This window comes from Oncorhynchus keta, chromosome 15, assembly GCF_023373465.1.
Source record: "Oncorhynchus keta strain PuntledgeMale-10-30-2019 chromosome 15, Oket_V2, whole genome shotgun sequence".
In the NCBI taxonomy this organism is placed as follows: Eukaryota; Metazoa; Chordata; class Actinopteri; order Salmoniformes; family Salmonidae; genus Oncorhynchus; species Oncorhynchus keta.
The window spans coordinates 31,821,192-31,837,241 of NC_068435.1; the positions used below are offsets into that span (position 1 = coordinate 31,821,192).

General features: G+C 44.2%; 1 protein-coding gene across 8 annotated transcripts in view; it reads right to left on the bottom strand.

The window, feature by feature from the left end:
* The window catches only part of LOC118394783 (adhesion G protein-coupled receptor L2-like), a 121,551-nt gene that overhangs the window by 34,028 nt on the left and 71,473 nt on the right, over positions 1 to 16,050 (bottom strand). For 6 of the 8 annotated variants that reach the window (XR_008065246.1, XR_008065245.1, XM_035788325.2 and 3 more), the window contains exons 7-10: positions 13,571 to 13,674; positions 12,592 to 12,771; positions 11,298 to 11,336; positions 1,182 to 1,365 (exon numbers count right to left, since the gene is read on the bottom strand). Coding sequence is in view for 6 of the 8 variants with exons in the window: in XM_035788325.2 (XP_035644218.1) it covers positions 1,182 to 1,365; positions 11,298 to 11,336; positions 12,592 to 12,771; positions 13,571 to 13,674 (507 nt within the window). In the remaining 2 variants the exon portion in view is untranslated. The remainder of the gene's footprint in view (positions 1 to 1,181; positions 1,366 to 11,297; positions 11,337 to 12,591; positions 12,772 to 13,570; positions 13,675 to 16,050) is intronic. The other 2 variants (XM_035788321.2, XM_035788322.2) reach the window with 1 other exon arrangement.

Consider the following 16,050-nt stretch of genomic DNA (forward strand, 5'->3'; position numbering starts at 1 on the left):
AGCTTCATAAAATGGGTTTCAGTGGCCGAGCAGCCGCACACAAGCCTAACATCACCATGCGCGATGCCAAGCATCGGAGTGGTGTAAAGCTCGCGGCCTTTGGACTGGAGCAGTGGAAATGCGTTCTCTAGAGTGATTAATCACGCTTCACCATCTGGCAGTCCGACGTGTTTGGCGGATTACAGGAGAACACTACTTGCCCCAATGCATAGCGCCAACTTTAAAGTTTAGTGGATGAGGAAAAATGGTCTGGGGTTGTTTTTCATGGTTCAGGCTAGGCCCTTTAGTTCCAGTGAAGGGAAATCTTAATTTTACAACACACAATGACATTCTAGACAATTCTGTGCTTCCAACTTTGTGGCAACAGTTTGGGGAAGGCCCTTTCCTGTTTCAGCATAACAATGCCTCCGTGCACAATGCGAGGTCCATACAGAAATAGTTTGCAGAGATCAGTGTGGAAAAACTTGACTGGCTTGTACAGAGCCCTGACCTCAACCCCATCGAACACCTTTGAGATGAATTGGAACGCCGACGTGCAGGTGTCCACATACTTTTGGTAATGTAGTGTATCAAATGATTCAATTGATTTTTCCATGGGAGGACCAGACAGTTCATCTTGCAGAACAAATTCAATGCCCCTACTTAACTATGCAAGAAAAAGGCAGCGGGGAACTCATAACCATAGCAACAAAGAGGCTTGTGTAGGGAAAATGACAGTTCACTGCACAAAGCTGACTTAAATGAATGAGATCACATTGCTAATAAACTGCCTGTGAGAACATATTAGCTTGCCTGGCGCTGAGCGAGACATCAAACCTCCTACTGTGACTTCAACTAAATTTGGTCTTTCTAAAAACCACTTTGCCTCTCTCCTGGAGGAATAGCTGTCCAGGTTCTTGTCTAGAATGAATAAGCCCATGGAAAAGAAGCCCTGGGGCCTAGCAGAAGTATGTTTCTACAGAATGGTTGTGAATGTTAACTTCCACTTCCTCGAACATAACAAAATGTAGGAAAAAAAGGCAATTTTAGTACTGAGGTCAAAGTAATTTTCTTCCAAGACAGGGGGAGATAATACAAAGGAAAATAATCATTAAAACTGTGGATTGTAACTGGCAGACGTGTCTGTCTAGTTTTTCCTTTTTATGAGTGATGGGCAGGGGGGGTAGAAAAAACAAACATACTTATGTTGTCTGCAGGCACTTTGACTACAGCGGGTTCAATCAGGTTGTCGGCAAGGATGAAGGCGCCTTCCTCCAGGGTATCCAGTAACATGGTGGCGGCGTGCGTTTGCTCCGTGGAATTCATGTCTTCCCAGGACTTCAGGGCTTCCGGCCTCAGGAGGTTGTCAACCGTATCCACAATGGCCTGTATCCGTGGAAACAAGTCAAATGTCAGACCTTTGTCACTTAAAAAAAATTAAAAAATAAACATGTGATCCCTCATAACTTCTACTAATGGCTGCAGCAAACAGGCAGAAACAGGGGCAAGAAAAGCATATGAAGCTGACGGCAAGTAAGGACAAGCGACAACCCCAAAAAAATCAACAAGTAAGGTCACTGGAATTAAAAGATGATATGAAGATTCATTCAAATTAAAACATCACTTAAAGATGGCATGGTGGTCACAGAATGAAAACTACAGGATGTTGTCTCCCCATTTCCCTGGTTTAGACCCATTTATTTTCTTTTGAATAACAAAACTGTGCCAGAGGGGAAGTTCAAACACAAACCAAATGTTTTTCAAATGAATGGAGCAGTTCTTCCACAATAGTACTCGCTCGGTTCCTGTTCTTTAACATCTGATTTTTCCCAAAGAGCAATTATCTTCCTCTTCGCTAACAATAAATATATTCCATAACAGGATCTGGTCATTATGGCCTTGAAATGTGCAGCTTTTCCTTCCTAGAGGGGAAAATGTTATCAAGAAAATGAATCCATTTGTTTCATGGGTAGCAGTCAAAGTAAAGAAGGGCATAATTCTGCTTGTTTTCAATGGCAATCCTTTCATTTCCTGCTTGGCTGATAAGCAGTAAGTAAGCAAAACATTCCAAACCCTCACGAGAAAAAGTATCAAATGTTGATCAAAATGGAGGTCACTGTGACCCTGTGCAGGAGAGTTCACAACGTCCATGTACCTTAGCATATCTATCTATATCCATATCCACATAGCAGCGCTAACGCTAGCCCCATTGATGACTCCCATGTAGCTTATCTACAGTGCATTCGGAAAGTATACAGACCCCTTCCCCTTTTCCACATTCTCTTACGTTACAGCTTTATTCTAAAATGGATTACATATTTTTTGTTTGTTATCAATCTACACTCAATACCTCATAATGACAAAGCAAAAACTGTTTTTTAGACAAATTTGCTGCATTTATTCAAAATAAAAAACAGCTACCTTATTTACATACAGTACAAGTCAAAAGTTTGGACACACCTACTCATTCCAGGGATTTTCTTTATTTTTACTATTTTCCACATTGTAGAATAATAGTGAAGACATAAAAACTAAGAAATAATAATACAATAGGGAATCATGTAGTAAGCAAAAAAGTGTTAAACAAATATATGTTATATTTGAGATCTTCAAAGAAGCCACCCTTTGCCTTGATGACAGCTTTGCACATTCTTGGCATTCTCTCAACCAACTTCATGAGGTAGTCACCTGGAATGCATTTCAATTAACAGGTGTGCCTTCTTAAAAGTTAATTTGTGGAATATCGTTCCTTCTTAATGCATTTGAGACCATCAGTTGTGTTATATAGGGCTCCTGAGTGGCGCAGCGGTCTATGGCACTGCATTTCAGTGCAAGAGGCGTCACTACAGTCCCAGGTTCGAATCCAGGCTGTATCACATCCAGCTGTGAATGGGAGTCGTATAGGGTGGCACGCAATTGGCCCAGCTTGCCGGGGTAGGCTGTCATTGTAAATAAGAATTTGTTCTGAACGGACTTGCCTAGTTAAATTAAAACAAAAATTGTTGTGACAAGGTAGGGGTGGTATAGAGAAGATAACACTATTTGGTCAAATAACAAGTCCATATTATGGCAAGAACAGCTCAAATAAGCAAAGAGAAACGACAGTCCATCATTACTTTAAGATATGAAGGTTAGTCAATACAGAACTTTTCAAGAACATTGAAAGTTTCTTCAAGTGCAGGCACAAAAACCATCAAGCGCTATGATGAAACTGGCTCTCATGAGGACCACCACAGGAAAGGAAGACAGAGTTACCTCTGCTGCAGAGGATGTTCATTCGAGTTAACTGCACCTCAGATTGCAGCCCAAATAAATGCTTCACAGAGTTCAAGTGACAGACACATCTCAACATCAAATGTTCAGAGGAGACTGCGTGAATCAGGCCTTCATGGTCGAAATGCTGCAAAGAAACCACTACTAAAGGACAACAATAATAAGAAGAGACTTGCTTGGTCCAAGAAGCAATGGACATTAGAACAGTGGAAATCTGTCTTTTGGTCTGATGAGTCCAAATTTGCGATTTTTGGATCTACCGCCGTGTCTTTGTGAGTCGCAGAGTAGGTGAGCAGATGATCTCCGCATAAGTAGTTCCTACCGTGAAGCATGGAGGAGGAGGTGTGATGGTGTAGGGGTGCTTTGCTGGTGACACTGTCAGTGATTTATTTTGAATTCAAGGCACACTTAACCAACATGGCTAACACATCATTCTGCAGTGATACGCCATCCCTCCTTTTGGTTTGCGCTAAGTGGGACTATCATTTGTTCTTCAACAGGACAATGGCCCAGCACACCTCCAGGCTGAGTCAGGGCTATTTGACCAAGAAGGAGAGTGATGGAATGCTGCATCAGATGACCTGGCCTCTATGATCATCTGACCTCAATTCAATTGAGATCGTTTGGGATGAGTTGGATCGCAGAGTGAAGGAGAAGCAGCCAACAAGTGCACAGCATATGTGTGAACTCCTTCAAGACTGTCGGAAAATCATTCCAGGTAAAGCTGTTTGAGAGAATGCTAAGACTGTGCAAAACTGTCATCAAGACAAAGGGTGGCTACTTTGAATAATCTAAAATCTATTTAGAATTGTTTAACTCTTTTTTTGGTTCCATTTGCATTATTTCATAGTTTTGATGTCTTCACTATTATTCTACAATGTAGAAAATAGTAAAAACAAAGAAAAACCCTTGAATGAATAGGTGTTTCTAATCTTTTGACTGGTACTGTATTTACAATCGAAACTTAGCTCAGGTGCATCCTCTTTTGATTGATCATTCTTGAGATATTTCTACAACTTGATTGGAGTCCACCTGCAGTAAATTCAATTAATTGGACATAATTTACAAAGGTGCACACCTGTCTATATAAGGTCCCACAGTTGACAGTGCATGTCAGAGAAAAAACCAAGCGAGGAGGTCGAAGGAATTGTCTGTAGAGCTCCAAGACAGGATTATGTCGAGGGACATATCTGGGGAAGGGTATCAAAACATTTATGCAGCATTGAAGGTCCCCAAGAACAAAGTGGCCTCCATCATTCTTAAATTGAAGAAGTTTGGAACCACTAAAACTCTTCCTAGAGCTGGCCACCCGGCCAAACTGAACAATCGGGGGAGAAGGGCCTCGGTCAGGGAAGTGAACAATAACCCGATGGTCACTCTGAGTTCTAGACTTCCTCTGTGGAGATGGGAGAACGTTCCAGAAGGACAACTATCTCTGCAGCACTCCACCAATCAGGCCTTGATGGTAGAGTGTCCAGATGGAAGCCACTCCTCAGAAAAGGAACGTGACAGCCAACAACATCTGCGGCCAACAAGGCAGAGTTCATCTCAGCCTATGCCTCCCTCCAGTCCCTCAACTTCTTGGCACTGACGGAAACATGGATCACCACAGATAACACTGCTACTCCTACTGCTCTCTCTTCGTCCGCCCACGTGTTCTCGCACACCCCGAGAGCTTCTGGTCAGCGGGGTGGTGGCACCGGGATCCTCATCTCTCCCAAGTGGTCATTCTCTCTTTCTCCCCTTACCCATCTGTCTATCGCCTCCTTTGAATTCCATGCTGTCACAGTTACCAGCCCTTTCAAGCTTAACATTCTTATCATTTATCGCCCTCCAGGTTCCCTCGGAGAGTTCATCAATGAGCTTGATGCCTTGATAAGCTCCTTTCCTGAGGACGGCTCACCTCTCACAGTTCTGGGCGACTTTAACCTCCCCACGTCTACCTTTGACTCATTCCTCTCTGCCTCCTTCTTTCCACTCCTCTCCTCTTTTGACCTCACCCTCTCACCTTCCCCCCTACTCACAAGGCAGGCAATACGCTCGACCTCATCTTTACTAGATGCTGTTCTTCCACTAACCTCATTGCAACTCCCCTCCAAGTCTCCGACCACTACCTTGTATCCTTTTCCCTCTCGCTCTCATCCAACACTTCCCACACTGCCCCTACTCGGATGGTATCGCGCCGTCCCAACCTTCGCTCTCTCTCCCCCGCTACTCTCTCCTCTTCCATCCTATCATCTCTTCCCTCTGCTCAAACCTTCTCCAACCTATCTCCTGATTCTGCCTCCTCAACCCTCCTTTCCTTCCTTTCTGCATCCTTTGACTCTCTATGTCCCCTATCCTCCAGGCCGGCTCGGTCCTCCCCTCCCGCTCCGTGGCTCGACGACTCATTGCGAGCTCACAGAACAGGGCTCCGGGCAGCCGAGCGGAAATGGAGGAAAACTCGCCTCCCTGCGGACCTGGCATCCTTTCACTCCCTCCTCTCTACATTTTCCTCCTCTGTCTCTGCTGCTAAAGCCACTTTCTACCACTCTAAATTCCAAGCATCTGCCTCTAACCCTAGGAAGCTCTTTGCCACCTTCTCCTCCCTCCTGAATCCTCCTCCCCCTCCCCCCTCCTCCCTCTCTGCAGATGACTTCGTCAACCATTTTGAAAAGAAGGTCGACGACATCCGATCCTCGTTTGCTAAGTCAAACGACACCGCTGGTTCTGCTCACACTGCCCTACCCTGTGCTCTGACCTCTTTCTCCCCTCTCTCTCCAGATGAAATCTCGTGTCTTGTGACGGCCGGCCGCCCAACAACCTGCCCGCTTGACCCTATCCCCTCCTCTCTTCTCCAGACCATTTCCGGAGACCTTCTCCCTTACCTCACCTCGCTCATCAACTCATCCCTGACCGCTGGCTACGTCCCTTCCGTCTTCAAGAGAGCGAGAGTTGCACCCCTTCTGAAAAAACCTACACTCAATCCCTCCGATGTCAACAACTACAGACCAGTATCCCTTCTTTCTTTTCTCTCCAAAACTCTTGAACGTGCCGTCCTTGGCCAGCTCTCCCGCTATCTCTCTCAGAATGACCTTCTTGATCCAAATCAGTCAGGTTTCAAGACTAGTCATTCAACTGAGACTGCTCTTCTCTGTATCACGGAGGCGCTCCGCACTGCTAAAGCTAACTCTCTCTCCTCTGCTCTCATCCTTCTAGACCTATCGGCTGCCTTCGATACTGTGAACCATCAGATCCTCCTCTCCACCCTCTCCGAGTTGGGCATCTCCGGCGCGGCCCACGCTTGGATTGCGTCCTACCTGACAGGCCGCTCCTACCAGGTGGTGTGGCGAGAATCTGTCTCCTCACCACGCGCTCTCACCACTGGTGTCCCCCAGGGCTCTGTTCTAGGCGCTCTCCTATTCTCGCTATACACCAAGTCACTTGGCTCTGTCATAACCTCACATGGTCTCTCCTATCATTGCTATGCAGACGACACACAATTAATCTTCTCCTTTCCCCCTTCTGATGACCAGGTGGCGAATCGCATCGCTGCATGTCTGGCAGACATATCAGTGTGGATGACGGATCACCACCTCAAGCTGAACCTCGGCAAGACGGAGCTGCTCTTCCTCCCGGGGAAGGACTGCCCGTTCCATGATCTCGCCATCACGGTTGACAACTCCATTGTGTCCTCCTCCCAGAGCGCTAAGAACCTTGGCGTGATCCTGGACAACACCCTGTCGTTCTCAACTAACATCAAGGCGGTGGCCCGTTCCTGTAGGTTCATGCTCTACAACATCCGCAGAGTACGACCCTGCCTCACACAGGAAGCGGCGCAGGTCCTAATCCAGGCACTTGTCATCTCCCGTCTGGATTACTGCAACTCGCTGTTGGCTGGGCTCCCTGCCTGTGCCATTAAACCCCTACAACTCATCCAGAACGCCGCAGCCCGTCTGGTGTTCAACCTTCCCAAGTTCTCTCACGTCACCCCGCTCCTCCGCTCTCTCCACTGGCTTCCAGTTGAAGCTCGCATCCGCTACAAGACCATGGTGCTTGCCTACGGAGCTGTGAGGGGAACGGCACCTCAGTACCTCCAGGCTCTGATCAGGCCCTACACCCAATCAAGGGCACTGCTTTCATCCACCTCTGGCCTGCTCGCCTCTCTACCACTGAGGAAGTACAGTTCCCGCTCAGCCCAGTCAAAACTGTTCGCTGCTCTGGCCCCCCAATGGTGGAACAAACTCCCTCACGACGCCAGGACAGCGGAGTCAATCACCACCTTCCGGAGAAACCTGAAACCCCACCTCTTTAAGGAATACCTAGGATAGGATAAAGTAATCCTTCTCACCCCCCCCCCCCTTAAAAGATTTAGATGCACTATTGTAAAGTGGCTGTTCCACTGGATGTCATAAGGTGAATGCACCAATTTGTAAGTCGCTCTGGATAAGAGCGTCTGCTAAATGACTTAAATGTAAATGTAAGTGTGACGTCTAGAGGAAACCTGGCACCATCCCTATGGTGAAGCATGGTGGTGGCAGCATCATGCTGTGGGGATGTTTTTCAGCGGTAGGGAATGGAAGACTAGTCGGGATCAAGGGAAAGATGATCAGAGCACAGTACAGAGATCCTTAATAAAAACCTGCTCCAGAGCGCTCAGGACCTCAGACTGGGGCGAAGGTTCACCTTCCAACAGGACAACGACCATAAGCACACAGCCAAAACAGCGCACGAGTGGCTTCAGGACAAGTCTCTTAATTTCCTTGAGTGGCCCAGCCAGAGCCCGGACTTGAACCCGTTCGAACATCTCTGGAGAGACCTGAAAATAGCTGTGCAGCAATGCTCTCCATCTGACCTGACAGAGTTTGAGAGGCTCTGCAGAGAAGAATGGAAGAGCCCTCAAATACAGGTGTGCCAAGCTTGTAGCATCATACCCAAGAAGACTCAAGGTTGTAATTGCTGCCAAATGTGCTTCAACAAAGTACTGAGTAAAGGGGCTGAATACTTATGTAAAAATAGTTTTTGCTTGTCATTATGGGGTATTGTGGTTCGATTGATGAGGGTTATTTTTTTGTTGCGATTTTAGAATAAGGCTGTAACGTAGCAGAATGTGGAAAAAGGGGTATGAACTAGAGGTCGACCGATTAATCGAAATGGGCTGATTTCAAGTTTTCATAACAATCCGAAATCGGTATTTTTGGACACCGATTTTGCCGATTAAATTATTATAATTTTTTTACAACTTTATTTAACGAGGCAAGTCAGTTAAGAACACATTCTTATTTTCAATGATGGCCTAGGAACGGTGGGTTAACTGCCTTGTTCAGGGGCAGAATGACAGATTTGTACCTTGTCAGCTCAGGGATTCAATCTTGCAACTTTACAACTAGTCCAACGCTCTAACCACCTGCCTCACGAGGAGCCTGCCTGTTACGCGAATGCAGTAAGAAGCCAAGGTAAATTGCTATCTAGCATTAAACTTATCTTATAAAAAACAATCAATCATAATCACTAGTTATAACTATCAACACATGGTTGATGATATTACTAGTTTATCTAGCGAAAAAGGACTGTCGTTGCTACAACGTGTACCTAACCATAAACATAAATGCCTTTCTTAAAATCAATACACAGAAGTATATATTTTTAAACCTGCATATTTAGCTAAAAGAAAGGTTATATTAACCAGGGGAATTGTGTCACTTCTCTTGAGTTCATTGCATGCAGAGTCAGGGTATATGCAACAGTTTGGGCTGCCTGGCTCATTGCGAACTAATTTGCCAGAATTGTACATAATTATGACATAACATTGAAGGTTGTACAATGTAACAGGAATATTTAGACTGATGGATGCCACCCGTTAGATAAAATACAGAACGGTTCCGTATTTCACTCAAAGAATAAACGTTTTGTTTTCAAAATTATAGTTTCCGGATTCAACCATATTAATGACCTAAGGCTCGTATTTCTGTGAGTTATTATGATATAATTAAGTCTGTGATTTGATAGAGCAGTCTGACTGAGCGATGGTAACCACCAGCAGGCTTGTAAGCATTCATTCAAGCAGCACTTTCGTGCGTTTTCCAGCAGCTCTTCGCAATGCTTCAAGCATTGCGCTGTTTACGACTTCAAGCCTATCAACTCCCGAGATTAGGCTGGTGTAACCGATGTGAAATGGCTAGTTAGTTAGCTGATATCCATACCCACACAGCAGCGCTTACGCTAGCCCATTGATGACTCCCATATAGCTGATATCCATACCCACACAGCAGCGCTAACGCTAGCCCATTGATGACTCCCATATAGCTGATATCCATACCCACACAGCAGCGCTAACGCTAGCCCATTGATGACTCCCATATAGCTGATATCCATACCCACACAGCAGCGCTAACGCTAGCCCATTGATGACTCCCATATAGCTGATATCCATACCCACACAGCAGCGCTGTCCCTACAGATAAACATATCCATCAGCATAATTTCCCCACAAATCCATATCAACCCCATGACCCGATAAACCAGTGACAATTTAACCACAGGTGACATTAACCACAGCAGAGGCCCAGGCTACACTATAGTGGTAATTAGCCAATAACAACAGTCACTCAATGTACCAATTAGTGCAAAGCTGTGATTATCATCCACACACACACTAATTGACCATAGGCACAATTACCCTTTTGTCTGGATTAACCAGTGGGGCGAATAAACACTGTAGTCCCTCGCTATCACACCAGACTGATGATTAACCAATCAACACAACAAGTAAACCAACCACACGGCTGGCTACCATTATTACCTAGAGCTATGATATGCCTACAAGCCCAGTCAGAGTTGGATAGGATAGGAAGAGAGGGAAGGAGTCAGAGTAGCAGTAGTGATTTCAGGGCTAGGGCCGTTACACCTTAGACAAACAAATCAACACTCAATGGTCTACCCTCCTGGTGTGTACCCCCTTCCTTGTAGGCATGAAGAATGAGAAATAAAAATAATCGTTGTCTTTAATTTGCGGCAGCATTAGAACAAAGAAAAAAATAACTGTTCTGATTGAGTCCTCTTTAATTTATATAATTCTCGCCTGGGTGGCGGCCCCACCACACACCAATCACAAAGGGTGTTACCCAAGATGTCCTACAGTGAGCAGGAAACGCTTGGGTGGTGGTGGTGGTGGTGCTGACTTCACTTACATTGACTATTGATGAATAAAGAAGACACCCGTAAATCAAGTTGACGGTGACACGCAGTGTATCCCAATGTCTCACAGTAAAAGAGACCTCAGTAAAAACAGCCCTAACTCATGGTGAAGAATGCTCCCACCAGTCAAACATAGAGACTGAAGAGAGAGACAGAGGTCTGAGGAGGCTGGTTCGTTTTGTGCAAGGCAGGCCCACTGTGTTTACGCCAGAACCGCTTCTTTCAACAGGACCTGCTCTCAGATTATAAACTCCGAGGAAAGGAAAATGGCATGAAGAGAGAAAGGAATGAAAAGACCCAACAAATCCTATATGAACACAAACACATTAATGGGACTGAAAATGAATCCATCAAACAAACACAAAAATTGGCACTTTTGTCAGCGAGAGGAGGAACAAGGAGAGGCTGGAAATGGTAAAGTGAAAAACGGAGTACACTGCCACTTTGATCAAACTTCTGGCTGACAGGGAGCTACAATTACGGCCGTGGGAAGGCAATTACTCATACAACGCACAAAGAGGGAGGGGAATAGAGAGAGATAAGAGATAGGAGAGATATTGACTTACAGACAGACAGGCAGCGATATTGACAGACAGACAGACAGACAGACAGACAGACAGGCAGGCAGATCGACAGACCAGACAGACAGGTGAGTTGAGGGGTAGAGAGATAGATGGACATACCGTCAGGCTAGCAGACACACAGGCAAATAGACAGGCTGGCAGATGCACAAGCAGAGAGACAGGTGGAGAAGCAGATGTGTTTTGCATACAGACAAGCCAGCAGATAATCACAGACAGACAGACAAGACACCAACTGAGCATATTGTGGATAGGTCCACCTTTGTGGAACCAGCAGACATACAGTACCTTCATATATGCCCTGCAAGTCCTCTCTCTCTTTTGAAGCTTTTTAACACAAAGTGAGGATTAAGAACAAGAGGCACACTATTAGGAAGCAAAAGAGCTCGGAGAGAAACGGAGGTTAGTCTATGTCTTTAGAAAACAGATATCCTAAAATACACCACTTACCCATCAGGATGGAAATGGTAATATATAAACCTTATGCTAGGTAGATGATATAAGAAGATTGCTGTGTATTATGCAACACATTGTAAAATGTGTTTCGGGAAGCTGTATCTAGCTTCCATAACGACAAGGGCGTGGCCGGCCAAGACAGAGCTGCACAGCATAGATGGGGAATCGCTGAGATAAAATTCCTACGCTTTGCATTAACAATGTTTTATAAAGCACTGAGAAAATAAACGAAGCAGGAGATGGTCATTTGGATTCCACGGCACTGAGGTTATAACAGTATGCCGGCTTTGGGTTTTATTGTCGAGCCTTTTGTTGAATGGTCTCGGCCTCAGTCAAAGGAAAATGCTTCATTATTCCCACAGCTAGCTACATCGTGGCTGCAGGAGTATAGTACTGTGCAGTTTTAAGAAAGTACAGCCAGAACATAGACCGAAAGATTCAGTCTAGGACTAGCTAACCCAAAAGTAACCAAGACAACACCACCCTGGTGCCTTTTGGTCCAAATCATTTCACTTTTAGGTTCTGAATAGTACTGTAAAACCTGAATTCATTTCACTTTTAGGTTCTGAATAGTACTGTAAAACCGTAATTCATTTCACTTTTAGGTTCTGAATAGTACTGTAAAACCGTAATTAATTTCTCCACATGACTGTCGCCAGGGGCGCAACTTTGGTTTTAGAAGTTGGTGATGGTGGAGAGGAGTTATTATTTGTGTTGGCTAGCGAGGGGCTGCAATCCATCAGCTCAAAGTCAGAGCTGCCAGGTGAGAAGGCTGCGTTTCAGAACCCAGTAATTACTAAGAAGAGGTGGGGCTGGAAGAATGAGCTTCCTCCCTCTCCACAGCCACAGCTCCCCCTATGGGCTGGGCCGGCCTCTCCTCCCACTCCTCCCCCTAACCTCACCTGGAAGGAGAAGTGTGGGGAGGGCTAATGAGTGGGTTAACCTATGTAGAGTCAAAAGGTGGAGCAAAGCGAGGGCAGGAGTGGAGGAAATACTCCCCACCCAGAGATATACGTATGTTTATACAATGTACGGCTCTCGTACTAACTAGCCTACCTGAGGTCACATATACTCAGATTTATGAACTCAAATCGTCTGCTAAATGACATAAATTGTTTTATATTACCTTGTTGAAGCTACGCCCAGCGGAGTCCTTTTCGCATAGCTCCTGGAGCTGAGCGTCCAGGATGTCCACCAGCTGCTCCATGAGACGCACTGACGAGCTGATGTCACCGGCGAACACTGGACCCTGTGTGTGGTGGGCCAGCTCATTGGCTAGGTTAGCCGCATTCTCCCCACTACGGATCTGGAGTTGGAGGAAAAATGGCAATATTAAAGGTCCGTTTTAAGCTCTTAATTACTTGTTCCTACTAAATACTGTACCTGGTATGTGGTATGTTAACTATGTGCTGGATACTTAAGGATATAATGGATACTTAAGCAATAAGTCAAGAGGGGTGTAGTATATTGCCAATATACCACGGCTAAGGGCTGTTCTTATGCACGACGCAACGCGCAGTGCCTGGACACAGTCCTTAGCCGTGGTATATTGGCCATATACCACAAACCCTCGTGTCTTATTGCTATTATAAACTGGTTACCAAAGTAATTAGAGCAGTAAAAATAAATGTTTTGTCATACCCGTGGTATACGGTCTGATATACCACGGCTGTCAGCCAATCAGCATTCAGAGGTTTATAGTTTATAATACTGATTTAATGTGGATGTGCTCATGGTCATTGGTGAAACATCTTCGGATGATAGGCATCACAGAGTCAGGTAAGGTACAGGTAATGTATCACATACTGATTTAAACTCAAATCAATATTAATGCTGCAAGCTATAGCCCACAGAAAGCAATCCACAGTGTGCAAGAAAAATATAAACAAATGTGCATTAAATGTGTATTTTGTTTACATCTATAAGGCATTCAGTGGAATACTTTATATGTATGGGCAAGCCTCTTATTTAGTGTTGAAACCAACCAGGTGCCATAAAATGACAGATACACCGTGCCCTTTCAGATGAAGTAGAAGAGGAAAGCTGATGTGTTTTGTTCCTTCCATCGCTGTCACCAGAGCCATGGGGGGACATTGTTGACCAACCTTTTGTGCCACTTGAGTGACCCAGTGGGAGGTACAGTTGCTGAGGTCAGGTCCCTTTGGGTTCCAGGTCCCCCCTGCCACCGTGCAGAGGTAGGAGGCAATGCCTGGAGAAACGCACAACAAAGACAACCATTACACAACCCTATTGTCTGTTTTTAATGTATGTGTGCATTTCTTTGTGTACATTTCTGTAATGTTGCTGACCACTGCCATCTTGAACAGTTCTCTCTATCAAAAGAAATTGCATCACAATGAGTACAGCCTGTTTAAATAAAGGTTAAATAAAAATGTATTTAAGAGGTTAGGCCAACTCTTCATCCTCCTACCATTCCTGTCCTCCTCTCAACAAGTTTCTCAGGAAAAACAAACAACTGAGGTCAGTCACGGTCAAAAAAGCAATGATGCAAAAAGTGGCTGACCAGTAGGAACCAGAAAGGTTGCCAGCTTTGTACTGTCTAAAAGCGGACACTGAACAGTGAGATATTCTCATACAGTTAATCTTTATACTGTAGGAATCATTGTCTGTCTTCTTATAGTCTAATTCAGTGGTATCCAAAGTTGGGGTACTGCAGTGAGCCCCACCCCCCCAGTTAAAAAAAAAAAAAAAAAAAATGTATTAAGTACATTTATTTATAGCTTTCTTTTGAAAATTAAATGAATTTAAGGTTATTTGTTGATGTAAAAATCTACATACATTTTACAGATTTTAAAAGGTTGTGTAATTATATTTGGGATTAGGGTGTGGTCGCGAGAAATTCCTGGGGTGATAAATGGGGTCCCCAGAAATTCCATCAGTAAAAAATGGGTTCCCTGTTGAAAAGGTTTGAATATACCACAGGTCTAATTGCTGGTTGTCAATTAATAAAGTTAATTACCAGTGGAGGCTCCTCAGAGGAGGAAGAGGAGGACCATCCTCATTGAATTTTATAAAATAAAAAAAAAATAAAACATTTACAAAGTTATCCCTTTTTTAGATAAAACGATACTAAATATAATCACATCACCAAATGATTTATAAAAACACGCTATTTTGCAATGAAGGCCTACAGTAGCTTCAACAGCACTGTAGGGCAGCACCATGGTGTAGTCAGAGGACAGCCATCGACTTCAATACAAAACCTAGGAGGCTCATGGTTCTCATCACCTTCCATAGACTTACACAGCAATTATGACTTCTGGAAGACGTCCTCCAACCTATCAGAGCTCTTGCAGCATGAACAGACATGTTGTCCACCCAATCAAAGGATCAGATAATTAATCTAGTACTGAAAGCATAGCCTACAGCTAGCTAGCACTGCAGTGCATAAAATGTGGTGAGTCGTTGACTCAAAGCGAGAGAAAGACAATACTTTAACAGTTTTGAACAAATTAATTTCTTCCAAAATGAAGGAGAAGCAAGAGAGAGTCATTTTTTCCCTTTCCGTTTCACTTAGTTAGCAAATGCAGCTTGCTAGTTTAGCCTACTCAAACAGAGGGATGCTATGTTAGTTAGCTGGCTATGACTATCCATCACAACACTGGAACTCTTCCAAGTTAAGGTAAGCATTTGGTATTACTCATTTATTACCAGCAGGGCCTGCCTGTGTAAGTGCTAAACTGCTTACTGACTGTACACTAACATCACTGCACAATTGTAGGTTAATTGACTACGATGTTACTTTAGCTAATATGGTGACAACGATGTAGGCTGTGTATAGCGGTTATGATATGGTTTGGCTTGTAAAGATTTTTCTACCTGGTCACACACAGCTGGTCATGTGTTGTGCATTGAAGTCCACAAGCGAAGGGAAAAGGTTAGAGGAGGAGAGTGCATAGATGCGAGAGGGAATAAAAATGTGGCTGCTATGAAAGTGACCTTGTGATCATGTTTACACGTGATCAGGGATGTATTCATTTAGCCAGTTCTGTTGAAAAAAATCAAATGGAACAAAATATACCTGAATATGTCCAACAGAAACACTAATTTACAGATGTTGGGCTAATGATTACACCCTATATCAGCTAGATGCATTCAAGAGAGTGAGGGGTATAGGGGACATTCAGTATCATGTAGTAACCTAAACCTATCGCTGTTACATAGAACTGGGTGAATGGGATATGAATGAGAGTCATCCAACGTGCTGTAATAGAAATAAGGCAATGCTCATGAAAAGAAAATCATCCTCCCTCATCTTAAACTGCATTGACCGCCACTGCTCTGTACCGTATATATTACTGAATTCATTGTAAGCCTTGATGCCCTGCATGTCTGCATTCCATATTATTGAAAAAACAATGATAATATACATCCCCTTACGCCACCACATTGTACATTATCTTAGTGTTTATTTTATCTTCCTATATTGTCTGTTTGGCCCTATTAGCATATTGTAGGTAATGAATATCACATGTTGGGACCTTGTCCAATGTAAGGTAAGCTATGTGAAAGACAATGTCTAAACACACTAATAAGCACAAACACATTCATACACAGAGGACTA